Source organism: Talaromyces proteolyticus, assembly GCF_021365285.1.
Source record: "Talaromyces proteolyticus strain PMI_201 chromosome Unknown BGW36scaffold_12, whole genome shotgun sequence".
NCBI classification, from domain to species: Eukaryota; Fungi; Ascomycota; class Eurotiomycetes; order Eurotiales; family Trichocomaceae; genus Talaromyces; species Talaromyces proteolyticus.
In genome coordinates this window covers 1,418,304-1,442,127 of record NW_025764288.1, presented here as the reverse complement: position 1 = coordinate 1,442,127, position 23,824 = coordinate 1,418,304, and the positions used below count along the sequence as shown (strand labels likewise).

Here is a 23,824-nt window from a genome sequence, read left to right as displayed (position 1 = left end):
TTATCAGCACACCCCACCACCGGCTCTGTTTCGCGGGAACCTTGCTTGGTCACGCGCTTGACACTGAAGCAACTCATCTAGCTGTCTCGGAATATTTAGCTGGATTGCTCGTCTCTTGGGAATCGGCCAGAATTGTCCACCGTATAAGTGCGGGAGAGACAGCCATGCCCGACAACGATCGATCGCTCCAGTTTGAGAGCTTGTCGATTCATGCGGGGTATATAACGCTCCCGTAATGACGCTATTGTCCAACCACATACTGACGCAGCACCTCTAGAAAGGATGTGCACAATGTTCACACGGGGACTGGAGCAGTGACAACTCCAATCTATGCGTCTACGGTAACGCCTCCAGTTAGGCCATTTTTTGAATCCGCCAAACACTCATTTCCATGCATAGTCATTCACGTTCAATGATTCTCAACATGGCGCTGATATCTTTGCCGGACGCGCCGAAGACTACGCCTACAGCCGGCTGGGAAATGTATTTCAATGTCTACCCCGTGCTCACACGGATGATGCTAATGGAACGAGTAGCCAACCCTAAGTGTACTCGAACAACGCGTAGCTGTGCTTGAAGGCGGTGCGGCTGCTCTTCCCGCGGCGTAAGAAAGAAATTTTCTCAAAGAGTGACGTTACTAATTGAACCTAGGTCAGGGGAGGCTGCTCGTTGGATGGCCATCGCCGGTCTTGCTATGGCCGGGGAGAATATTATAGCAGCAGCCACCATATCCGAAGACGCATATACTCATTTCAAGTTCCGATTTCCGTCGCATGGCATTTCAGTCAAATTTGTAAACATTAACGACATTGATGCAGTTCGCAACGCGATAGATGAACAGACCCGTGCCATATATATCGAGAGCATTAGTAGTGTCAGTCTAGAGATCGCCGATATTGAAGTTGTAGCATCCGTGGCCCATGCAGCCGGTGTTCCTCTTGTTGTGTGAGCCATATGCGAGAAAGAAGAGCTTGCCCATCGTTCTCTAACAAGTGTTCCAGTGACAATACTGCCGGCGCCGCTGGCTATCTCATCCGACCTATCGATCATGGTGCCGACATTGTCATCCACTCTTCATCCGAGTGGATAACTGGTTCTGGTACGACAGAATCTGGACTGATCGTTGATAGCGGGAAATTTCCCTGGAAAGAAAACCAGGATAGATTCCCTCATCTTACCACGCCTTCTCCCGGTTATCACGGCTTGAACTTTGTCGAGCAGTTTGGAAACATTGCGTATATCTTATATATACGGATGGCTATTCTGCGTGACGTCGGACCCTGTCTGAATCCATTTGCGGCGGCATTTGCTCTAGCGGGCCTCGCTAGTCTGTCTCCCAGAATCGACCGACATAATTCCAATGCATTGGCCCTTGCGAAATGGCTGGAAGGAAATGAAAAGGTCGGGACTGTCATTTTCCCCGGTCTGTATTCATATCAGGCTACCAGTCAGGTTGCGAAGTATCTCCGGCAAAAGGAAGGCTACGGTGCGATCTTGCATTTTACACTCAAGACATCCAAATCGGAAGATGCCAAGACGTTGGTTGGGAATTTAAAAATGGTGGGATTTTCTGATGGGTAAGTTAATCATTTCTATATTTGGACTGTTAGCTAACGCGTTTATATTAGTCTAGGAACTGCCCAGTAAGTGAGATTGCTATTACAATGTGTTCGAATACACCCTCACCATGATATACAGAAGCCTTGCATATGTCCCCTATGCGGGTCTAGCCTCCCGACCAGGTATTTCAGCAGTGGACGATGCCACGATTCGTGTATCAGTAGGACTTGAACACTCGGTATGTCGCTCCTTAATATGCTGGAGCGAGACTAATACCACTATGAATAAGGATGATATTATCGAAGACTTTAAAAAAGCACTTGAATCAATCTGACGAAGTTGTACTTGTTCACCAGCATGTTATCCAGGAAGACAAGAAAAAACACAACATTAACATGTAGAACTCAGACTCTGCATTTCACGGGCGTCAATGCATTGTTCCAGCACCTGCTTTAAATAAAATATTGAGAACGCAATCAAAAATGAAATTGCATGTCCACAGTATCTCTGTTCAATTAACAAATCATGGCAAAATCAAGCACTTCCAACCTTCACAATCTTGCCTGTCTCGACCTCATAAATGTAGCCAGTGATCGGCACATCGAGAACTAACGGGCTATCTTTGAGAATCTGGATATCGTCCAGAACACTTTGCTTCAGGTCCTTGAATGGTAAGAATGCAATATGGTCCACGTTTTGCTTCAAACCGCTCTTGATTTTAGTCCGGATATCTTCATCAGAGAAGGTAAGCATGCCACAATCAGTCTACACAGATGTTAACATTGCTTTTGTCAACCTTCCAACGGCCTTGACAAGGTCAATGAAAGGAGATATATTTACATGATGGACAATGACGATCTCGCGAGTTCCGAGCAGCTGCTGGGAAATAACAATACTACGGAGGGCGTCGCTGACGCGACCGCCAGCATTACGGATTACATGCGCATCACCTTCTTCAAGTCCGAGCGCGCGTGCAGTATCTGTCATTGATTAGTACGAGTAACCATGGCTGCTTCGAATGTGATGATTTGTGGCATAAAGATATGGACATACCAAGACGAGCATCCATACATGCAATAACGGCAACTTTGCTGTTCTCAAAATCAGTCACCCATTCCCCTGACCGGGTATTTCAATCGTTTATTATTCAAATCATACCGTCCAGGAGGAAGAGGCAAGCTCCCTTTAGTAAATCCACTAGCGTATTTGGTGTTTGCAGCCTCAAATTCTTGTGCGACGGACATTTTCAACGGTCAAATCGATTCTTATTGCTTGCTTGCTGAATACGGCAAAATAGTAGTAGTAAATATAGAATATTCGTGGAGTTGTTAGATTAAAGTTGAGTACCGTGAGAGAATCAGATTCGATATAAATATATCCCAGTCACTCGGAATCAAGGGCGAAATTATAAAGCTGAGCAAATATCGATTGATCTCTGCATTATATGCTTCTTCCCCGCTTTCCCACCAAACCCCTCACGACTGTTGTCGCATCATTGTGGTGTTGAACGACGAACATGACCGCATGAAATTGGGTTGTGCCATACTTCAATAAGAACCCATCAATGTGGTAACATTGCGCCTGCTCATGGCGTGCTCTGGGCTGGCAGTCCAATTGGGATCCGTGGAGGCGAAACAGGGTTCGGCCCAGCAACAATAAGCTGCCCGAGGACTGTGTAGATCGGGTGGCGTTTCGCAACGAACTATAGTGGGTGATGTTTTGGCCTTCGCAGCCGTTCTCTTGAATGCCTGTGGACTGAGGGAATGTCAACACCAGGAGTACAGGGAACCGTATTGTGATACTTTTTGTGTTGGCTCTGTGGTATTGACTATGCGCGATGACCAAATGACTTACATCCTAATCGTAGTCCCCCCAATTAACCTACATGTAGTCTCGGCGAACTTTCAAAAATAGGAAAATCTTTAGGACTTTTTATCACAAAGATTATATTTTTTTAAATCAGCATATCGCGGCGAGGAGACTGGATCTCTATCGTTTTATATACTTGAAGCTTCTAATCACGCTAAGAATAAAGATTGCAAAGTATATTACTATGGAGGAAGCAGGTCAATATGTATTGCTAGGCCTACGGATGTGATGTTGATGGATAGACGAAAGTTTCGACACCAACAAATCATGTCAACTTCAATCAGCTCTACAATGCGGGCAAAGGTAGATTATTCTGAATTCCAGACAGACTATGCCTCGGTGGGCAGTGCTCCGATCGATGAATTTCATAGCAAGAGTCAACTTTCCTCTTCGGTTATCATCAGTCGAAAAAAGAAGGGTCGTTCATACTCCTAACTCGTAGTTAGTAGCCAGGAAAAGCTTGAGTCACTTGTTTGTCATGATAGGGTCTGGATCTAGCGCGGTCTTTCTTTGGCTCAGGCCAACTGGTATTTGTCTTGCCCAACTACTTAAGAACAATGGCGGAAAGTACGTCATTTAGCCTCGAATGACGACCGTGAAATGCATCTAGCCAAGTGATTGAAAACGCGACGGATGAATATATCGAGCTAGATAGAGAGACTCCAGAAGTCCAATAGGCCTTTTCAAAGTCCAAGTATCCTTATGACTTTGATATATTACTGGCTCTCCACGTGTCTTGGAGCATTCAATCATCCTCTGCTCTAGAGGCGGGAAGCTTGGTTTATTGCGGAGTCTACGAAAAAGATGCATGCACACTGAAGGTGTCTCCATCAACAGTATTCGGCGACGATATAGCAATCATCGAGTTAGCGTACTTGTTGCCATAAATGATTGTTCTAAGCATGCTAATAAAGCTCAGATCGTTTTCCGAAATGTAGTGCCTTGGACTACGTGTAAGGTATCTCGAGAGTAGAAAGGTAGGTGTAAGAGCGATTATTGATAAAATATGTAAGCTGGAAGACTTTGGCAAGGTACCAGATGCGATCCGCTAGAAGGAATGTGTTATGGCTGCAATCGATATTTATTGAGGATCTCTAAATGCAGGACGTGATCACCGCCACTCATTATTGATAATTTGGGTCTTCCAAGGGGGCTAGAAGTCAATTGCGTGACCCAATAAATTCCCAATGACTTTCTATTTTGAGAGTAGTGTAGTTATTTCTGCGTGAAAAATCTTTATACGAGCATTACGTGCTATACTAGAAGTCAAGGATTCATCTGAAGCAACTACAAAAGGTAGTTTTACGTCGTCATCACGCTGACTGAAAACTGCTACCACTAACTACCTGTAGTCAAGTTGGTCTCTTCAACAGATACTCTTCCCCAATTCCGAATTTTCCGAAAATTTTGAATTCACGCCTCAAGTGGGCTACATAGAGATACTCAGCTAGGACAATCGGCATTTCCCTCTCCCAGCTGAATTCAAATATTATCTAGTCCTTAATTCTCGCAACTATGAAATAAAACATCATTGTTTCTTTCATCGAAAATTGCTCGCGATTGTCGGTATTCCCAGTTCGGACCTTACGGTCGTAAACTCTTAGTTCGAGTTCGCCGAACTTCACTTAATCGGGAATCAACACCTGCGCGTTCGTGCTACTGACGCGTCACTGAATCATAGTTTCCTGACGATTTCATTGCTTATCCCTTTTTAACGAGTCGTTCCCATAAAGAAAACTGGTTATAGAACCATATCATTTGTTTTCTTGGAGAACCTCAGTTGGATGAATTAATTAGTTGATGTTATCGACCGAAAAGATAACAATGAAGAAGCAGTATGAGATTAAGAAACCTAAGCGAAAATACTATAATCTAGACTTCAATCTAATAAAGTCTCATCACTGAATAATATCTATCATATTACTCCTGCTGAGATACCCAATCATTAACAACCTTCGGGAAGTTAGGATTGTATAGCCAGGTGAGGTCAAATTCCGCTTTGACAACGCCACTATCCACACCGACAACCTTATCATTCGAAGGCATGCGGCGCAGATCGATTTGTTGATTCAGTTCCAAAATTTTATCAACTCGCTCTTGACGATAACTCTGCCAGAAAGTCAGTGCATCTTGCAAACTTTTGATGCGCTTCTCACGGCTAAGTATCAGGGCGAGAATGTAAACGTCTTCAAAAGCCTGGTTGATGCCTTGTCCGGCAGAGGGAGGGATGGCATGAGCTGAATCACCAACAATAATTACCTGGCGTGTCTCTGAAGCCCACTTCTCCAGCTTGGGTACGATGAAGAATGGCCATTTATTGACTTTCTTAGGATCAATGTACGAGACAGCGTTTTGTATAAATTCAGGAAAGTGACTTGTATCGGATTGAAGAAACTTAATAGCCCCTTCCTTGTCAGAGACAAATTCGCGATCCCAGCCGGGTTGGTCCGGTGCAATGACGCGTTGCTGCTTCCCGATCAAAACCTCGGAGCCATCGGGCTGCTGAGGAGCAATAACAAATGCCCCCTTTGGGGACGTGATAGTGACCGGTAAATAGTAGCCAGGGGGCAGCTTCAGCTGGGAAGTTGGTACTGCAGCTGTGATGCCTGCCATGCCAATGAACTTTGTCTCCAAGTCGGGATACAGGTATCGCCGCACGGTTGAATGAATACCGTCAGCACCAACGAGGAGGGTGGCGGATTCAGTGGTACCATCAGCAAAGGCGAAGACCACTCCTTCTTCCACTGTATCTTTCACTACATGTGTGAATTTCTTTCCGTAATGTACGGGGATGCTCTTCTCTTTCAACGCTGCTACTAATTCCTCGATGAGAACATAACGGTAGATCCGCAATCCGTCATACCCGTACTTTTCCTTTCCTCCAAATGGATACGTTTCTGTCAAGTTGCCTTCCAAGTCTCTATACTCCAAATGCGTGAAGTTGTAACCCTTGGTCTTGAAAATATCGTAAATACCTAGATTATCAAGAACCCGGAGCGCATTGGGAGAAAGCATGACAGCACCCCCGATATTCAACGGTGCAGGTCGAGATTCATACACAGTGACTGGGATGTTCTGCTGGTGCAAAGCAAGAGCAAGAGTTAAGCCTGCGAGGCCTGAGCCAATGATGGCTACCTTGGACTTTGTTGGGGCCATTAGAAAAGGATGATAAGATGGAAATTTTGTGTGGTGTCAAAATGGAAGAAAGTGGTATAGCGAGCCAAAGCACAAATATTATCGAACGTTTGAATTTTTCCACTTTTGTCCCTCATGATGAGAGGGTGAGTCAGCAATTTAAATGCTGAATATTGTGTCTTACATTCTAACCCCAATTTCAAAGTTGACTGGAAGGGAGCTGAAAATTGAGGGGTTAGGTGACAGCGGCACTACTATTAGCTTTTCAGCTGAGAAAGTTTTGTGTATATAGTGTCCGGGCCAATTAAATTCGCTTATTTGATTTAGGACGGTAAAGCGACTTGGATTGCAAAAGTTGAAAAGGATGGACCGCCCTTCAGTCCGCCGTGCTCACGGTTAAAAAAATCCGAAAGGCAGGAAAGAAGGTATAACTCTGAAACACCACAAATCAAACCATAGACTAGACGGTGTCACATACGAATAGCGCTACGTACGGCGGACTACAGGAAGTCCAACTTTTTCAACCCAAGTCCTTTCACCGCTTAATGTAATCCACCCCGAGTTGGTCACCTGTTACGAAACCAACATGGATGTGACGAAGGAGGAGTTAAACTTGGACCATCTCCGAACGTAGAAGGAGAATTATAGTGAAATGGTATTAAAAAAAAATTCCAAAAGGGGGAGCAGAAAGAAAAAGGACAAAAAAGGAAAAGGTTTTCACTTGTCGTGAAACACAATAATTTAAAAGCATAGAAAATAAATGACGATGAAGCCGAGCCATTATTTTGTCCGATCAAATCTTGATGATGATCATCAGTAAATATGCACATAAAACGCCGAAATGAAGTCTGAATTGAATGATCGTAAGACATGTGAAGGCTAGGAGTAAAGTAGCACCGCATTATTTCAATGTAATTATCAGCCATGGAAAATATTGAAAGGAAACGAGGCATTGAAGAGATATTTTAAAAAAGGCATAGGATTCGAATTTACAGTAGATACGGAAAAGCCATCACGAAATCATCCTAGTCGCAAGTTGCCACAGCTCGATAGCAGCATACTGTACAAATCCCAGTCGCCTAAAATCTTCCAGGGCCAGTGGGCCGGCGCAAATGTCCCAACCACTCTTCCATTCATTCAGAGCAGTCTTCATTTGTTCTATGGTAAGCTCCAGTGCAAGTCTATGCCTTAAGGTCCATTGTTGAAGAAGCGCTTAGATCGGTAATTGAAACGCTAATCAATTGGTCAGGAGAGCATCTCCTTCGAAGCTGAAAGGTAGCAAGGATAGCAATTCCGCATCTAGCATGTCCTCCAAAAGCAATAATTCGGCTCCAATCTCGGATGTGGATTCAGTGACTTGATTTTCATGTATAGCGCTGCTTTCAGGAGCGGATGGGGCTACTCACACATAGAGTCAGTATGTTAATTTTTAAATTATATGTATTGTGGCTCAAATACCTGCAAGGCCATTTTGCCTATCTACATCGCCAGCTTGTCCCCCAAAGGTCTCTCGCCAACTCCATAGCGAGTCATGGAGTAGACTGCCCGACAATCGCGTCCTCAATTTCAAGCTTGGTTCTTCATTTGTCTTGTCGATTCGAGCTTGTGCGCTCCAGAGTTGGGTCATTATTTTTGACATGCGGCCCGGTAGGTCATTATCTTCAATCGACATTCTCCTCATCAATTGAGTTGCCACGTGAAATAAATGCTTACCCCTTTCACAATCGAGATATTCGGCGTAGCTAGAGTGACCAATTTTCAGGATGAACATGGCAGATAGTGAGACAGTACGGAAATGTGAGAGAGGCCCAAACTCTATCATACCATGTTCCTTATCAAGGCCATGTAGCTGGGCAATCAATGTAGTTGCCATATGAAAGGCCCGTAAAAGGGCCCTTCGGCGAATGTCCGACCCACCAGGCTCGATAAGGAAGAACACGTACAGATGAAGACCGGTGCCGTCCAGAAGAATGCGATCCTCAACTACATACGGTAAGCAATCAAAGCCAGCACTTCGAGAGGGTGGATCCCACCTGTAAGATTGTTGGCTATTGATGAACTCATGTCCATGAATTCCTGTTCAAGAAGTGCTAGCACCGACAAGCTTTCTCCAAGGCGCGGAACATCAGTTGTAAACTTGGAAGTACCCGACATTACGGAACACACTCGTGCCGCAAACCTAGCTACAACAAGTTGAAATCTTAAAGCCTCTGGAATGATATCGGTAGTTTCTTGATCGCACAGTCGATCAATCATCAAATCAGACGCCATCAACGGTTGTCCGTCTGTAACTGCAAGACTGCAGGTAGATATCAGCCAACTAGTCTTCATTGAATACTGTGGTCCCGTAGAAGCATACCTTTGAGCAGCGATAAAACAGGCCGACCATGTCCTCAATGCTTCGGAGACCTCACTTTTAGATAATCGTCTATTCGTTCGAGAGAAATCTTGAATTGCATCCGGTCTATGCAAACCGAGCCGCATGGCGATTGTCTGAGCCGTCGTGACCAAGACGATACTATTGTCCGTTGATAGAGACGAGGTGGGAAAAGGCCACATGCATACAAGAATAATAGACTGCACTAACTCCCAAGAGTGGGGAGGACTAGAAATTGATTCCCATAAAAGTTTCTTCACTGGAGGAATCAAACTGACCCCTAAGCCTGGCTCGTCGGGTACGCGGCGCGATGATACATAGACTATCATCCAGAATAGTAAAGGTGATCGAAGATAGTATTCATCTGGTGAGACAAAAGGGTCGAGGAATGGTAGGTGTGGAAAGTATTTCTCAAAGAAGCTGACAACGTAAGTATCTAAATATCAGCGTGAAATTGAATATATCCGTACGTACAGGTGAAAGTATGCATCTATCTGAGACGATTCGAGTCTGATGTGACCTATTGATCTAGAGGACGAAGAACCTGGAAATTGACTCAGACGCCGAGACGACGATCCAGGTGATTCTTCAAACGAAATCGCGGGCACAGCGGGAAGAATTTCATTACTAAGCACAGACACCCCTGGGCTTAACATCGTCGGAAACTGCGATGATAGCATACCATTCACAGGCGGGTTATTCTCAACTGTGCGGGAATCGGACGATGTGGTAGTCTTTATAGAAGACCGCAGTTGCCGGATTTCCTCTTCCAGTTCTTCGAGTTTCCTAGAAGCCGTAGTTTCAGCACCGCGACTTATAACTTGCATACCATGACAAGAAATGGCATAGAGTGGGAATCCTCTCACTCTTGTCTATTGATTCTTTTATACTCTGTATCTACCTTGCATTCGCGGTCCAACCGCCGGCATCGATGGCAAGGAACTGGACCTCCAGCCGACAGTTCACAACGCATCTGAAATGATGTTAAATTACATTTTTGAAGACAGGGATAGGGTCATCGAAATACTGACCTTCGCTTGCCGACAGTTTCGACAAGCGATGCGGCGGCTCCTCTGGCCGGTAGCCTCCGATGTCCCCGTCCTCTGTCGTGCGCGAGGCATGGTGTTTCACGAGAGAAAGGAACCCGCATAGAGGAACTCGGTATACCGTCTCCTCATATAGTAGAGTGCATGGTGATAGATTCATGCGTCCAGCGAATTCATGGGTGCATAGCTGCACAATTGAGATGAGTTGTGTCTTGCGACTCGATTGTTAGTCCCCGGCAGCCCCCACAGCCATCGTCAACCAACTAATACCCCAGCTTTTATGTTAGTGTTACATCACGTGCATGAGGTGTAGATCGGCGATTGACGTAATCGGACTAGCGGAATGCCCTTCAGCCAATCGCCGTCAAAAAATTCGAAATTATCGTTTAAGCCAATCAGTGGAACGCTGTTATTCGAATACTGTTACCATTGGAGTGCTTCAATTGGAATTATATCTTACTTGTAAAATATTAGAAATTGTGTTCTAAGCATAAATGCTTGTATAAAGACTACAAATCTTTTGCTGAGAATACATATATACGATTGTATGCGAAGTTTTAAGCGTTTCTTTCAAATCAATGGATTTCCGATATACATTTCTTCAACAATGTGGTATTATAGTTTATAAACCATGAAGAAATCACGCAACCTAATTTCTTAAGCCAAAGGTGAGCATAGTGACATATGTAGTTGTACATATCTGCCGAGTTCTGGAAGACCATTTTCCCGCCTGATGATCACCAAAAATATAAGAATACGAAATCTGTCCACGCAAAAGATCACCTACACTAACTACTCACTCGAATGACCATCCTCCCGTGTAATCCGCAAAGAAATTATCCGGATCATATTTTTTCTTGATTCCCTGCAACTTTGAGTATGTTGAAAAGGTCGACAGAGGATTTTGGTCATAGCTAGCATCGTTAATGAAAAGAGGCAAGCCTTCGGCGTTTGTCGTGTTAGCGACCAGTTCGCGGAAACTAGCTTGCGCTGCATTGTAGTCTTCTTGAGACATTCCAGGCGGTGTTGAAATAAGATAATTAACCCAGAACCAGGGTCCGTCAGGCATTTGCATTGCGTTGCCTCCTTGAGATTTGCTTGCATCGGTCAAGCTTCTTGGGATCGGCTGGAAGTCGATTGAACTGAGAACGTAGCTACCTTTGTTACTTTCTGCCCAATTAAACCAATTATTCAACGCAGTCATGTAACTTCCATCACCAATGCGATGGACGCCAACGCGAAAAATGTTATCGCCACGGGAGAGCTCAGTTTCCATAGAGATTGGCATATTGGCTACCTCTGGATAAGTTTTGATCCCCAACGTATTGATAAGGCTGGGGATCTTGGTGAAATTCTGAAACACATCTCCTGCATCTGGCCCATCATGGACAAGGAACATGATGACAGCTCGGTCCAAGTCAAGGCCAAGGCTTGGTGTTGGAAGCATTTCATATGTGCCTATTATGCTTGCTTTTGGGTTATCATTATACTGGATGAAATTCTGGATTGCCTCGGCAACTGCAGTGGTTTGGTTGAAAAGATAGATGATGTTGCCGGCATAAAACTCGCCTATCTGACGGCTTTGAACAGTGTACTTTGTAACTACACCATATGCATTGCCGCCACCACCACGCATAGCAAAGAAAAGGTCAGGGTTGTTTGTGTTAGATGCCGTGACGATTTCTCCACTTGGGAGAACAACTTCTAACTCTCGGAAGCCATCGCAGGCCATTCCATACTGTGGTGATAGAAAGCTCAAACCACCACCAAGAGCAAGCCCTGTACCGACTCCTGCCAATCTCGCACCTACCACGGTACGATTAAACTGGACGTAATAATTGTACAAGTGGCCGAAATCGCTACCTGGTTCGTACGTTGCAAGTGTCGTCTCGCTGTCGTACAACATGTCTGTCATACTACCAAGATCTATGAGAACACCTGCATCCACGGATGAAAAATATGTATTCGGGTTGTGGCCTCCGGCTTTAATAGCAAAGCGGCTCCTGGCAGCACGGATCCCTTGTAACGCAACCGAAACGTCCTGAGCAGAGCTTGGATAGATTATACAAGATGGAGCATAGTTGCTTTGCACCGCATTCCAATAGTCTTCGCGGGTATTGATGTACTGTAAACTCAGTTGATTGCTGTTTACCTTTGAGCTACCCAGATAATTGGTCAGATTAGCACAAGCTGCTGGACCTGCTGTGAGTGCAGAAGCCTTCAAAGGAGCAAGGACCATGAAGCCTATGGACAAGGCAGAGTAAAACGACATAGTCCTGACACCAGCCGCCATGGTTTTCTTTGATTATCTCAACAGATTCCAGCTGGAAAGATTATTACCAATTTCTCGTTTGAGCATAAACCCCGATGGGACAGTGAAGGGAGTGAAGGGAGCTTAATATAGCTAGAAAGGCATGAAGCGCTGTTTTTCAAATGTCGAGAAGGATCAGAATTAACACAACAAGCTAGAGCGGGCCGAGGCCACTTTATCTCGTATAGCTAATTTTATTATATTATCTCTCATTGCTGTCTATATTGAGCGTGTTGGCGGTAGCGGTGGAGGCCGACCATGCCGAGTGGCTCTTAGCCTTAATAGCAGACTTTTAACGGCTTTCATGCTGCTGGAACTTATCGGTTTGAAGGCCGAAAGATATGGTCCTTTTTTGGTTTTCTTTGGAAAAAGCTGAAGTTGATAGACCATTATCAATGGCTACATTCCAATGACTGGGGCTACGTTGTGGGAGTAATTAAAACACATGAAAGGAACCAGATTACGGGTTTGAGCCGAGTATACGAAAACGAAAATTGTATATTATCCTATGACTAGATATTGCTTAATGCACTAAATTTACTGGGTTGTATCGGAGCACGGGTTTCCCGGATTCCGCACAGAAAAACCGGGAAATTAATTGGGGATCGGCGCTGGACTAACTCTCGAACCCCCTGCTGGGCCTCAAATTGCATTACCCCATACCCCGGTTAGCAAGTGGCCTGACTCGCTTCACAGACAGAACTCTTCGTATGGGGTACGCCAGTACGGAACCCAAGCTTGATCATCAGTGCCCTGCCGGTAAGTTTGCCTGTTCGAGATTGGTGTCGGCGAAAGCCCTAAAAATGTTTAATTCAGCTTAACAATCCGCCATACTCGGTTTGTGATCTCAATCAAGAACTTAATATCGTTGTGAAATCTTGCAAGGATATATACAAGTGGCAAAAAGTCCTGCGTTGATTGATGATTTCTCATAATCAACAATTAATCTGCATTGGTGATTTTGAAATTCTCATATTTTCCTAACTACATGATATCACGTATGGAGCATGGCTCACCACTGCAGTCCGGCATGTGGCCCTACTGGGTTTCCGGGTTTATTGACCCCTGCGAAGTTCTTCGGCATTGTCATCGCCTGAAACAAGTGATTACCAAACTTCTTGAATGCAGAAGTAATCCCTCCATGCTCAAACAGCTCTCGCTCCATCTGGCTTAGTTTGAAGGGAAGCGATTTCCCGTCTATGTGAATCAATTTGGTTCGTAGATTGATAGAGACATCGGCCCCATCGACAGCAGCTTTGTAGAAGGATTCATCAGACACGGTTATTCCCAGAAGCCCTAGATTGGGCATGTTGCGCTGAAAAATAAAGGCAAATGATTTTGCGATGACACATTTCACACCAGTTCCTATATTTAGCAATATATTTTATTAGTTTGATTCCACGCACACTGTGCTTAAATCGTAGGGGCGATACATTAACATACCCAACAATGCCATGACGGCTTGTTCGCGAGACGAGCCACATCCAAAGGCGGTACCAGCTACGACGATATTAAATCCATCTTTGGCATGTTGGCGGAAATCAGGATGCGTGTATTCAAGACAGTGCGAACCGATTGCTTCACTTGTGGCTGATCCTACTAGAAACTCTGCAGGGGCCAGCTATTTCATTTGTCAGTAAAAGAAAACTAGGTCTAAAATATTGAAATAAGCCAAATGGCGTATAAACCGTACCGCATCTGTGTCGATATAGTCACCGAGTCTTTGAACTTTGCCTGTCAAAATTTCCTCGCTAGCACTTGTGTCTTTACTGTTTACTGCCTCCTCGGTTGAGGTCGCCTCAACTTCTTGCTCGGCTGGCTCTGTACCAGCGTAAGAAGTTCCATATGGCTCAACATATAAGATGTTGGTCGGCGGTGATTCGGCTGTTGGCGCCTTTGATACTCCTCTTAAGGAATCCCACCGATCCAAATCTATAGTAGCAAGTAATTCATGAGGGTCCTTAACTTTCATCTCAAAGGATGAGGCGGCAACGGTGGCTGCAGAACCAAGGTTCCCGATGGATCCTGTTTATTTACAGGTGAGCAAAAATAGCAAATGAAATAGAAATTTGTACATTACCTTTGCCCATTCGGTTTTCAAAGTTTCGATTTTGTGAGGATATCCAAATTTCACCCGGTTTTGCCTGATCGGCCGACATTCCTACACAGTAGCTGCACCCAGGCACACCAATTTCGAAACCGGCTTGTTCATAGACATCCACCAAGCCCAAATCACGGAGTTTACGTAGAATTGGTAGAGAACCCGGGACAACCTTTCTATTTCCGGTTTTAACGGGTTTTATTCCTCTTTTGAGCCCTTGTTCGAGGACCAGCGCGCCGAGGATAAGGTCCTCTTCAGCAGTAGTACACGCACCAATAAAACAACCGTCCAGTTTCATTCCCTCGCATTCAGGAACGGGAACTACGTCATCTGGTTTTGGGTATTTGGCAATGAACGAGCGGACATTACCTAGGTCGATTTCATGCGTTTCGGCGTACTGTGCGTCCTCATCTGGCTGAAAATAAATACTGGAGGATTTGTGTCGCGGTAGTCGGCGCTTTTGTATGAAATTATAAGTCGTTTTATCGGGCACAAATATGCCCGTGATACCTCCAAGTTCCTGGAATGATGTGAGCGTTTCATAGAATAAAACGGGGGGAGAAAATATAAGGTACCGTGGTCATATTTGAGATCGCGAAACGAGCGTCCGGAGTTAGGTATCTGAGTCCAGGGCCAGTATACTCTACAATTCTTTCAGCAGCAACAGTGTTCCGCTTCAATTGCTGCAGAATGTATAGAATCACATCTTTACCGCCAATCCCGGGCTTTGGTTCACCAACAAGACGGATATTCACAGACTCAGGGACTTTGAACCAAGTTTCCCCAGTGACTAGAGGCAAGGTAACGTCTGCAGCACCAAGACCGACGGCCAGGCAGCCTAAGGCCCCTGATGAACAGGTGTGCGAATCAGAGCCAATGATCATCATTCCTGGCTGAGCTCGCTCACGGTAGAATTCTGTGTGGAGGATAGTATACTAGACATAGTTCAGTAACTTCCAGCAAGAAAGACAGAATGCTAAAGGATAGTATACTGACATTCATTCCTTGGTAATCCGTCATTTTGAAAACGTGCTTAGCTCTCTCACTGGCATCAATCAGAGCTTTCACTTGAGGGATCTTAGTTATTCGAGGATCCACGACGTGATCGCCTGCAAGCCAGAATCGGTCGTTTCTGAAGATTTTAGGTCTCCCTAGACCTTCATAAGTCTTCTCCATTCCCTTTGGGTTAAACATCATTAGATTTATGATGAGCCAAAATGATCTGAGAAACGAACCTTCCATGAAGCCTCCGATGCAATCACCCAGTCAACATCGACTCGAATCAGATCCCCAGGTGCAACATAGCCTTTCTGGTCAACATCATGTAGTGCAAAGATCTTCTCGCTTAGAGTCATTCCACGACGACCTTCTGGTCGTACAGGTAGCGGAGCTTGCCGGGATCTAGATCTATCAGCGGAATTGAGTGACTCGAGCCAAGCGGAAACAAGGAAAACGATTTCTGATTCTTTTTCTGCTGGAAAAGGTTCCACATCGCCGTTTAGGCCAAGACCCCCTAGGTCAGAGGGCTGCTCACAGATTGTGAGAACATCCTTGATGGTATTGGCCTCGCGCTGATGGCCATGAGCCAGCAAGATATCGCCCAAAGTTTTCAACTGGGGCAAAATGCCTCGGCTTCTGGGTAGCTTTTCAACTATGCACATTTTTAATTCATTTTCAATATACATCCTGATATTAAAGATGCCTTACGTTCGGCGTCTTCCAAGGAAAGGCCTCTCGTTTGTTCGAGGAGTTGAATAACTTGATCGAGGCTGGACTTGTTCGATTCCGGCATTTTGATTATTACCTCGCAGGAGTTCACAGTGTCGTATAATATCTTGATGAGACTCCTTTTTTATTAATATTAGCCAACAATGTTTCAATCAGTCTATATAGTCACTGGCGTGAAAGGGTTATAATCTGAGCCGGTCCGCTGCCGCTGCTGCTCGGCCCGTTTCCGGCCCGACTAGGATATAATATAGGATCGTGACACCAAACACTGAACTATCGATTTTCTCATGTAAAATAATTATTCTTTTTTAAAAAATTTCATATTCTGTTAAGGGTTGGCAAGAAATACCACAGAAATAGAGAAAAAATGGCTCAGGCAGTGGCAAGACTACGACAACTTCTAGCGGACGAGAGTAAAATTATCGTATGCCCTGGCGTTTTCGATGGACTCACAGCTAGAATTGCGTTAAATGAAGGCTTCGACGCCTTATACATGGTATGGATATATCTACTACCTCATAGTATGTGCCAGTTTTCTCAGAGGCATAATAGACCGGGGCAGGAACAGCCGCATCAGTACTGGGGCAGCCAGACCTGGGTATTCTCACATTAAATGAAATGCGTGGAAATGCAGAGATGATTGCCAATTTGAATACGGCTGTTCCATTGATAGCAGATGCTGACACGGGATTTGGTGGTAAGGTTAAAACGTTTATTTATTATCAATGCAATTTCACAGGGATCTTATAATGACCGAGTATAGGTTCCTTGATGGTTCACCGGACCGTTACAGAATATATCCGGAGCGGTGTTGCTGCTTTGCATCTGGAGGATCAGGTAACTACTAAGCGCTGTGGTCACTTGCGCAACAAACAGCTCGTTGATGAAGATGAGTTTCTTTCACGGATACAAGCCGCCGTCAATGCGCGTAAGCAGTCAGGGGGTGATATTGTCCTGATTGCCCGCACAGACGCACTACAATCTTTGGGATATGATGCTGCCATGTCTCGCTTGAAACGTGCGATCGGAATTGGTGCAGATGTTGCCTTTCTGGAGGGCGTCAGATCCAAAGAAGAAGCACAAAATGCTTGTAAGGAGCTAAGCCCGACCCCGGTCCTTTTCAATTCCGTACCGGGAGGTGTTTCCCCAGACCTATCGGTACCGGAGGCTCAAGAACTTGGATTCCGAGTTATAATTTTCCCCGGTCTAGCGTTGGGTAGTGTCCATGGTGCTGTTAGTGCAGCCGTAAAAATGTTGAAGAGAGATGGGGTGCCGCCTGCATCTGAAGGGGTTAGCCCGCGAGATCTGTTTAATGTTGTAGGGTTGAAACAGGCGTTGATGCTCGATGCTGCAGCTGGTGGAAAATCGTTTGAAAATGGAGTATAGTTTGTATATTGCTTCACTATAATCGCCTGAATAGGCAATGTATCATAATTATCAATATTTATGGAGTTGATCACCGATGATCTGACGCCCACATATATCTCGAAGCCATACCATGTCAAAAATATTAACTCCTGAGTATGAAAATTAGGCGCTTTCACATAGCGTGACGTGCTTGATTTCGGCACCTTCCATGAAATCCTTAATTCTGCCAAATTCCTTGAATCCCTCCGACTCGGCAAATTTGAAATGGTCTTCTACTGCCGTCCACCCGCTAAACAACACGAATTCTTCTTTTCCGGCCTCTTCAATATCTAATCGCCACCCTCCATCGAGCGATCTTGGAGCAGAATATGCCTCCAGATGTTGCCTCGTCTCAGAAAATGTCTTCTCATACCCGACCTTGTTGGAATTGGAAATAAAGTAGCGGCCAATAGCTATGATTGGTGCATCCAGGGGGATCTTAGCAGTTTTTGGATCCAGTTCCAGGTGCTGCAACCAAACAACATCGACCGCGTCAGCTAATGAGGCCATGGCTTCCTGGTTAGAGGCCGAAGGAATCCAGTCGTTCACATGTGCGGCGATAGAACTCCAGCCACCAAGAATATAGATATAAGACAGATCTTCAACCTGACTGAAAAGGTAAACAGGGTATTTTGCGTGTGAAGCCTGGGCAGCGATTGCGGTTCGCAATTTGGATAGTACTGCCGAATTTGACGCTGCAGTGATGGCGTCGTTGTTTTTGAGATGAAGGAGAGCAAGCTCGGTAACTGCCATTTTTAATGTTCTCGATGGTGCTTTGACTTGAATTTCGAATTGTCGAGGTCAATGCGTTTTATATGTGGATTCCATTTAGTGCTTGGCGTCTGCCTTAAGTGAGGGGCGTCTCTTAAATAAAATGCGAATTGAATTTTGATATTGAATTGTTCTGAATCAGTTGGCGCGTGAAATAATCTATTTGTAGATATTGAGGTAATAAGTGATATTTGTCAACAGTGACCATTTTCCATTCTACATATAATATGTCTCGGACTTGGCATCAGCTGTCGCCGGGATGTTCCGAATTTTAGAAGGCTCCGCTGTGTCGCCTCCAACCAGGCGAAAAAATATGACCAATGAGATAAAAACATTTGTTATAATGAGGGACTTGAAATCTTCAAAATTAAGGACATCACCCTAGTAAATTGAGCGCGGGTTTGTCATTTACAAGAAACCTAACTATAATGTTTCGTGAAAGCACCATTCGTCAGACCCGAAGAGCCAAGTCCAGCCACTGCCCTTCCCACTATCAGCATTTAGGACCGCACAGCGCAGATCCAAGCTGGAATACTGCAAAGAAAAATCAGATACGACCGCTGAACCAAAAAATGGTAAGTCAGCATAGCTTCAAAATCGCAAAGAAGATAGTATTCATTGCAAGGCTTGCCCTGGTGTTGAAGTGAGAGTATATACGACCGCTTAGTGGCTGTAAAGATGAGCTTGCCAATTGGTAAAAACTCCCACGCCCATAGTGAAGTCAACATTTCATATCGATTACTTTCCACGAGAGCAATCTAACCAGCCAACATCAAGCAGCGAGTTGAAGTCAAATGTAATCTGCGGAATGGATGTAGAGATAATAGCACTATCGAGCATCACCAAGAAATAGACAAGAGTAGTTGGGGCTAGGATAGCGATAAGCCTTGCGCCGTGGACATATTTGTGATAGTACTCATCATCATTTTGCTGTTTATCCATAACGCTACTTTCTATCTGCATTGATTTGTGACGGAAACCCCAATTTCTCTTCCTCGAGAGTGTTTGTATTACCTTCTTCTGTATGGGTCATATTGCTCCAGATACCGCATCAATATCCAGTGTAGTAGTCCAGTTCTATAACTTCCAATATATATGAGAGGAACAACTGAAGGAATTCAGTTAGTAATGTAAATATCGCCAACGTCGGATATGAGAAGACCATTCTACGCGTATATACCATGCTAGTGACACTAATAAATATCCGATACGCTGTACTACGTCGCCCAAACCAACATAGGCCAAATCGCTCTCGTTAACGGGTACATCATTTAGCTTTCCGTTTTAGGCTCCCGTCCCATATAGCTGAAGAATTGCCAAAAAAAGTTTAGCTGGAAGAAACGTTACTGTATCAGGAAACGTTTACGACAAGTTCATCCCGTGATTCTGGCCGAGTCGCGGGACGCCGAAAATCATCAATTGTCGCAGTCTTGTTTGTATTTTCCCCCCTAGTTTTCGCTGTATCACCCCGAGCGAAATTCCAGATGCAGTCAAGGAAACCAACGAGGCTCAAATGGTGTGCGAACGGGGCTCAGACTACTCCATTTTCGAGCTCGCGTGCTTTTGACATTATTGCTGCAGCCTAAATTGTCCGACCGAGCAGCGATAGTTTAGTAGCTGGGGTATAATGATGGCCTCTGGTTCGCGAAGAAGCCATACAAATTCACATCACGGCTGTGCAAAATGTAAGGCTAGAAAGGTAAAGGTAAAGATCAAATTCTAGATTTATATCCCAATCAATGCGCCTCAATTCAACTGACATGGGTGAAATAGTGCGACGAGCGAAAACAATCCTGTGGACCTTGCACGAAGCTAGGCATCAGGTGCGACTATCTGGACTATTTTACAACAGAATACTCCTCGACGAGCGTAAATCTAGATACAAGAACGCTTGCCTCGGAACCAGAGCTATCAATCAAATTTGATCGCCGATCAGCCGGTGCAGCGATATACAGCAACACTCAACGCCGTCCTACCAATAGACGCCGCAAGCGAGCTAGCAATTCCGGACATAGTGAGGCTTATGTGAAGAGTCGAGATGTTTGCGTATACGCGCCGATACCTAATATCAAGGTGTTATTTCCAATCAACCATCCCTATCTAGACCAAGATGACCTGGAGCTCCTAAACCATTTCTTCACCATTACATCTGGAAGCATGTCATCAAAAGGTCCAATGGAACGTCGCATACTTAACTTAGTTCCAACCTATGTTCAGTCTTGTGATTATGTTGTATATGCGCTTCTTTGTATTTCTGCCCTTCATATTAATCATTTACACAGTGCGTCTTCGTCTGGTGACCCATTATCTCGCATCAAATATCACAACATGGCCGTCAAATACCTTGGTAAAGGTGCATCCCGGTTCCGCACTGCAGAGAGAATTCTAAATTCGGATAACATGGATCCAATTTTTACTTTTTCGGGTATGACTATAATCTGTGAGCTGGGGTTTATGGGCAATCTTGTCTCTGGTCCACATCAGCAAAAGGGGCAAGACGAGATCGATCGGTTTTTGCAGATGATATTGTTTATTCGACGCGTTACATCTTTGTGGTTTTCTTTCCCTCTATCCTTTTACGAGACATGGAATCCACAAAAGGCGGAGATGTACACCCAGGTCAAGAAGGAAATGGACATAGCCGAGCTGGAGGAAGAAACACTACGTATCGACAACTCGGGCGTTATCCCTGAGATCTCGTCAGCCATGAAACGACTACATAACCTAAACAACGACACAACAACAAATTCCTTAGTAGAGCGAGAAATCTACTCAGAAGCTATAACAATACTCCACCTTATATCGTACCATGTGGCCTCGAATCCCGAAGAGTGGGCTCTTGCATTGCGCTGGTTGACGAGATCCACTCCATATACTCTCTTGCTACAGAACCGTAAACCTCTCGCGCTGGTCATTCTAGGTTATTACTGTGTATTGCTTCATCGTGGACCGGGTCAATCTGTATGGTGGATGAAGGACTGGGCCATAGTGGTTATCTATGCAATTTTTAATGCTTTAGATGAGACTTGGAGGCACCATTTGACTTGGGCAATGGATGCGACCAAGCTCAGCAAGCCGTCACCCCTGGTCATGCAACCTTGGAAATACAACGGCCATGCAGCTCTAGGTGCTATTTTGGTCATGAATTAGTAAATCCTATTCAAAAACATTCACGTGCTTGAACCTTTTCCGTTGACCCCTTTTTCAAAATATAGACAGGCCGAGAAACGCATTCATTAATTTCAGTATCATGGGTTTCGTTTGAAGCACAAGAAATGCACACTATGTAAAACTAGACAGTGGTATTGCCTACTAGATTAATTCTTACCATTTGCAATCATTTTGCCGAGTAACGAAACTAGCCCAGCGTCATCACACTTTTCCTTCTGCGGCTTTACATGAGCCTGGTCGGTTCCATCCCGTTTGGCAAAGTTAAAGCCGATCTTGGGAACAACACAGTTGTATTGAGCATCTGCAGCACGAATACCGCAGATTGTTTGATTTTTGCAAGTGGCATCAGTGCAATTTGAAACATCGTATCCTCTAGTTTGGCGAGCATAGTAGCCTTGGAAAGCGTCGTCATCTGTTTCAAAAATGGCTGTGACGTTGTGCCAGAATGCAGGCGTCAATTCTGCGGCAGGGTCAGTGACCGGTGGAGATAGTAAAGAGCCATAAGTCTCCTTAGCAGAGTAATATTTAGCCCACGTCGGGCTATTTTGATATGTGGGGTCACTGATATTAGCAATATACACGGTGAAATCGAGAACGCCGAAAGTTACTGGGTCAATATCGTATACACGATATGCGGGCGGGCCTGATGTTGGCGTAAGAGATGGCATAATGTATCCAACTTCGGAGGCAGTTTCGGCATTCTGATTGGTATAATCTGAGTACGAAAGTTGAAATTGATCGGTGTGAGTATGACCAAAAAATAGAGCAGCAATTGTGGCGTCATAACGTTGTACAATTTGATCGAAATAGTGCGAATAATCATGGAAGTGATCAGATGTGCCGGTCGGAACGTGCGCAATCAGCCAGACACGCTGCCCTGCCGTTTCAGATGCTTGGAGCTCATCAATGAGCCAGGCTAGCTGTCCATCTGGGTCGTAGGGCATTGGGTCAAGAAAAGCATAAAAGTTGTCGACGTAATAAAAGATGCTGTTATACGAGATGACTTTGAGATCGGTGCCATAACTGCCAGTGAAGACAGATGAATACGATCCGTATTGATCGGCTACAGACAATACAGACGAGTCACCGGTTAGAGTAGTGAAATTCTGGGCCAGCGCTTGGTATGTCCAGTTGGAATTGTAGTCACTGGGGACTTGTGTCGTAGGCAGGTCATTGACTGGAGCAGAGTCATGGTTTCCGATAGCCGCAAACACCTTTCCAACTTCTGTCATCAAGCTGTATGTGGCATTCAAATTAGTCAAGACCTCATCTTCGTCAACCAGCCAGATGTCGTGTGCTACGACATCTCCAGTGTAGATGGAAAACGCTGGAGCTGGTTCCATTGCCTTGATAGAATCGAACATACTCTGCTCTAGGCTAAGTGGCGCATCGCATTTCGTATTTCCATACGGCCCACATGGGGTAGTCGTGTTCCCTGGTGCATCTGAAGATTCATATGAACGGCAGCAAATTGGCTTCGTACAGTTCCAGTTCGACCCAGTCTCGTAGGACAGATCGACATGGGTATCGCTAAAGTGCACCACTTGGATTGGGGACTTGCCGCTAGATGACGGGCGCGAAAGATTATCGGGTTTCGGGGATGGAAATGTGAGAGTATAGTTGCGTACTGGCGGGTATGAGCAGAGACCGAATGCGCTGGTGCAGAGCACATCGGATGTTTCTGAGCCTAGAGATAGCTGGGTCAAGATGTACTGGAGCACTGGGCCCTCGCGAGAGATAATTCCTTCGCAGACATCATCGTCTTCTGCCTATACGCCCCGGGTTTGAGGTTAGAGACCGACTAACTATGATGATTAATAATTTTCATCGCATAATAAAGCTTACCCCGCTGATTTTACAGACTTCCGTCAGCGTATCGACCAAGAGTGTCGTCCCGAGGTCGGCAACACCTTTCAATGCTGCCAAAATGACCTGTATAAAACAGAATTTTCGTCAACTGCATGGTCACGACAGCGAAAGAAAATATCGGAAAATATTCACCTGACAGCCAGCGCAGGTAGCGGCGTTTTTGATTTCGTCCCAAATCTCCGAAGCCAAATCGCGGGTAGCTAGGGACGATTCGGGGGGCTGGCCTGCAATAGCGCCAGCCGCGATTAGGGCTGGGAGCGCCACGGAAGTTCTCATCCTGCTGTGTGTTTTACCTAATCTAAGGCACTAGTACACTGCTGGGCAGTCTTGGGGACCTTGCTGGGTAACCTGCCCTTTTAAAGACAAGCTTTGCGGCCTCTTATTTAAAGGAGAGCAGATCGTGGATCTCAACTGTCAGACATGTTACTGAACAGACGGCCTTATTAACCCATTCTGGCATAGAATAATAGCTATTAACT

The 23,824-nt window shown here is 45.0% G+C and overlaps 10 protein-coding genes across 10 annotated transcripts; 3 read left to right on the top strand and 7 right to left on the bottom strand.

Annotated features, from left to right (window-relative positions):
- Positions 1-164: 164 nt before the first annotated feature.
- BGW36DRAFT_432174 (putative O-acetylhomoserine-lyase) lies at positions 165-1,894 on the top strand (the record flags this gene model as incomplete). The annotated part of the gene is made up of 9 exons (XM_046221090.1): positions 165-217; positions 278-341; positions 400-483; positions 537-604; positions 652-945; positions 1,002-1,577; positions 1,629-1,643; positions 1,699-1,798; positions 1,850-1,894. The coding sequence occupies 9 exons, from the start codon at positions 165-167 to the stop codon at positions 1,892-1,894; spliced, it is 1,299 nt and encodes a 432-aa protein (XP_046067718.1).
- A 43-nt stretch (positions 1,895-1,937) lies between these two features.
- On the bottom strand, positions 1,938-2,636 carry BGW36DRAFT_388670 (carbonic anhydrase). Its single transcript, XM_046217253.1, has 3 exons — positions 2,614-2,636; positions 2,401-2,540; positions 1,938-2,325 (listed from the first exon to the last, which is right to left on the bottom strand). The coding sequence occupies exons 1-3, from the start codon at positions 2,627-2,629 to the stop codon at positions 2,095-2,097; spliced, it is 387 nt and encodes a 128-aa protein (XP_046067717.1). The 5' UTR covers positions 2,630-2,636; the 3' UTR covers positions 1,938-2,094.
- Positions 2,637-5,252: 2,616 nt separating this feature from the next.
- Positions 5,253-6,767, bottom strand: BGW36DRAFT_388662 (putative salicylate hydroxylase). Its single transcript, XM_046217252.1, has one exon. The coding sequence runs from the start codon at positions 6,583-6,585 to the stop codon at positions 5,350-5,352; it is 1,236 nt and encodes a 411-aa protein (XP_046067716.1). The 5' UTR covers positions 6,586-6,767; the 3' UTR covers positions 5,253-5,349.
- Positions 6,768-8,014: 1,247 nt separating this feature from the next.
- BGW36DRAFT_304893 (uncharacterized protein) lies at positions 8,015-10,062 on the bottom strand (the record flags this gene model as incomplete). Its single annotated transcript, XM_046212021.1, has 6 exons — positions 8,015-8,547; positions 8,598-8,863; positions 8,924-9,361; positions 9,416-9,727; positions 9,808-9,914; positions 9,973-10,062. The coding sequence occupies 6 exons, from the start codon at positions 10,060-10,062 to the stop codon at positions 8,015-8,017; spliced, it is 1,746 nt and encodes a 581-aa protein (XP_046067715.1).
- Positions 10,063-10,783: 721 nt separating this feature from the next.
- Positions 10,784-12,226, bottom strand: BGW36DRAFT_304868 (uncharacterized protein; the record flags this gene model as incomplete). Its single annotated transcript, XM_046212015.1, has 1 exon — positions 10,784-12,226. One exon carries the CDS (start codon positions 12,224-12,226, stop codon positions 10,784-10,786), a length of 1,443 nt encoding a protein of 480 aa, XP_046067714.1.
- Positions 12,227-13,310: 1,084 nt separating this feature from the next.
- BGW36DRAFT_363947 (aconitase family protein) lies at positions 13,311-16,191 on the bottom strand (the record flags this gene model as incomplete). The annotated part of the gene is made up of 8 exons (XM_046214507.1): positions 13,311-13,663; positions 13,742-13,919; positions 13,992-14,323; positions 14,379-14,919; positions 14,975-15,334; positions 15,396-15,578; positions 15,635-16,050; positions 16,107-16,191. 8 exons carry the CDS (start codon positions 16,189-16,191, stop codon positions 13,311-13,313), a joined length of 2,448 nt encoding a protein of 815 aa, XP_046067713.1.
- Positions 16,192-16,494: 303 nt separating this feature from the next.
- On the top strand, positions 16,495-17,513 carry BGW36DRAFT_432168 (putative carboxyphosphonoenolpyruvate mutase; the record flags this gene model as incomplete). The annotated part of the gene is made up of 3 exons (XM_046221089.1): positions 16,495-16,623; positions 16,680-16,824; positions 16,891-17,513. 3 exons carry the CDS (start codon positions 16,495-16,497, stop codon positions 17,511-17,513), a joined length of 897 nt encoding a protein of 298 aa, XP_046067712.1.
- Positions 17,514-17,657: 144 nt separating this feature from the next.
- Positions 17,658-18,287, bottom strand: BGW36DRAFT_363945 (uncharacterized protein; the record flags this gene model as incomplete). Its single annotated transcript, XM_046214506.1, has 1 exon — positions 17,658-18,287. One exon carries the CDS (start codon positions 18,285-18,287, stop codon positions 17,658-17,660), a length of 630 nt encoding a protein of 209 aa, XP_046067711.1.
- Positions 18,288-19,935: 1,648 nt separating this feature from the next.
- On the top strand, positions 19,936-21,538 carry BGW36DRAFT_439426 (uncharacterized protein; the record flags this gene model as incomplete). Its single annotated transcript, XM_046221502.1, has 2 exons — positions 19,936-20,004; positions 20,079-21,538. The coding sequence occupies 2 exons, from the start codon at positions 19,936-19,938 to the stop codon at positions 21,453-21,455; spliced, it is 1,446 nt and encodes a 481-aa protein (XP_046067710.1). The 3' UTR covers positions 21,456-21,538.
- An 84-nt stretch (positions 21,539-21,622) lies between these two features.
- BGW36DRAFT_304531 (putative acid sphingomyelinase) lies at positions 21,623-23,621 on the bottom strand (the record flags this gene model as incomplete). The annotated part of the gene is made up of 3 exons (XM_046211980.1): positions 21,623-23,245; positions 23,322-23,408; positions 23,478-23,621. 3 exons carry the CDS (start codon positions 23,619-23,621, stop codon positions 21,623-21,625), a joined length of 1,854 nt encoding a protein of 617 aa, XP_046067709.1.
- Between the last annotated feature and the right edge of the window lie 203 nt (positions 23,622-23,824).

Coding starts and splice junctions, on each gene's coding strand:
- BGW36DRAFT_388662 (XM_046217252.1), bottom strand. CDS start 6,585: ATGGCCCCAACAAAGTCCAAGGTAGCCATCATTGGCTCAGGCCTCGCA.
- BGW36DRAFT_388670 (XM_046217253.1), bottom strand. Junction 2,326..2,400: donor AGATCGTCATTGTCCATCAT/GTAAATATATCT, acceptor ACATCTGTGTAG/ACTGATTGTGGCATGCTTAC.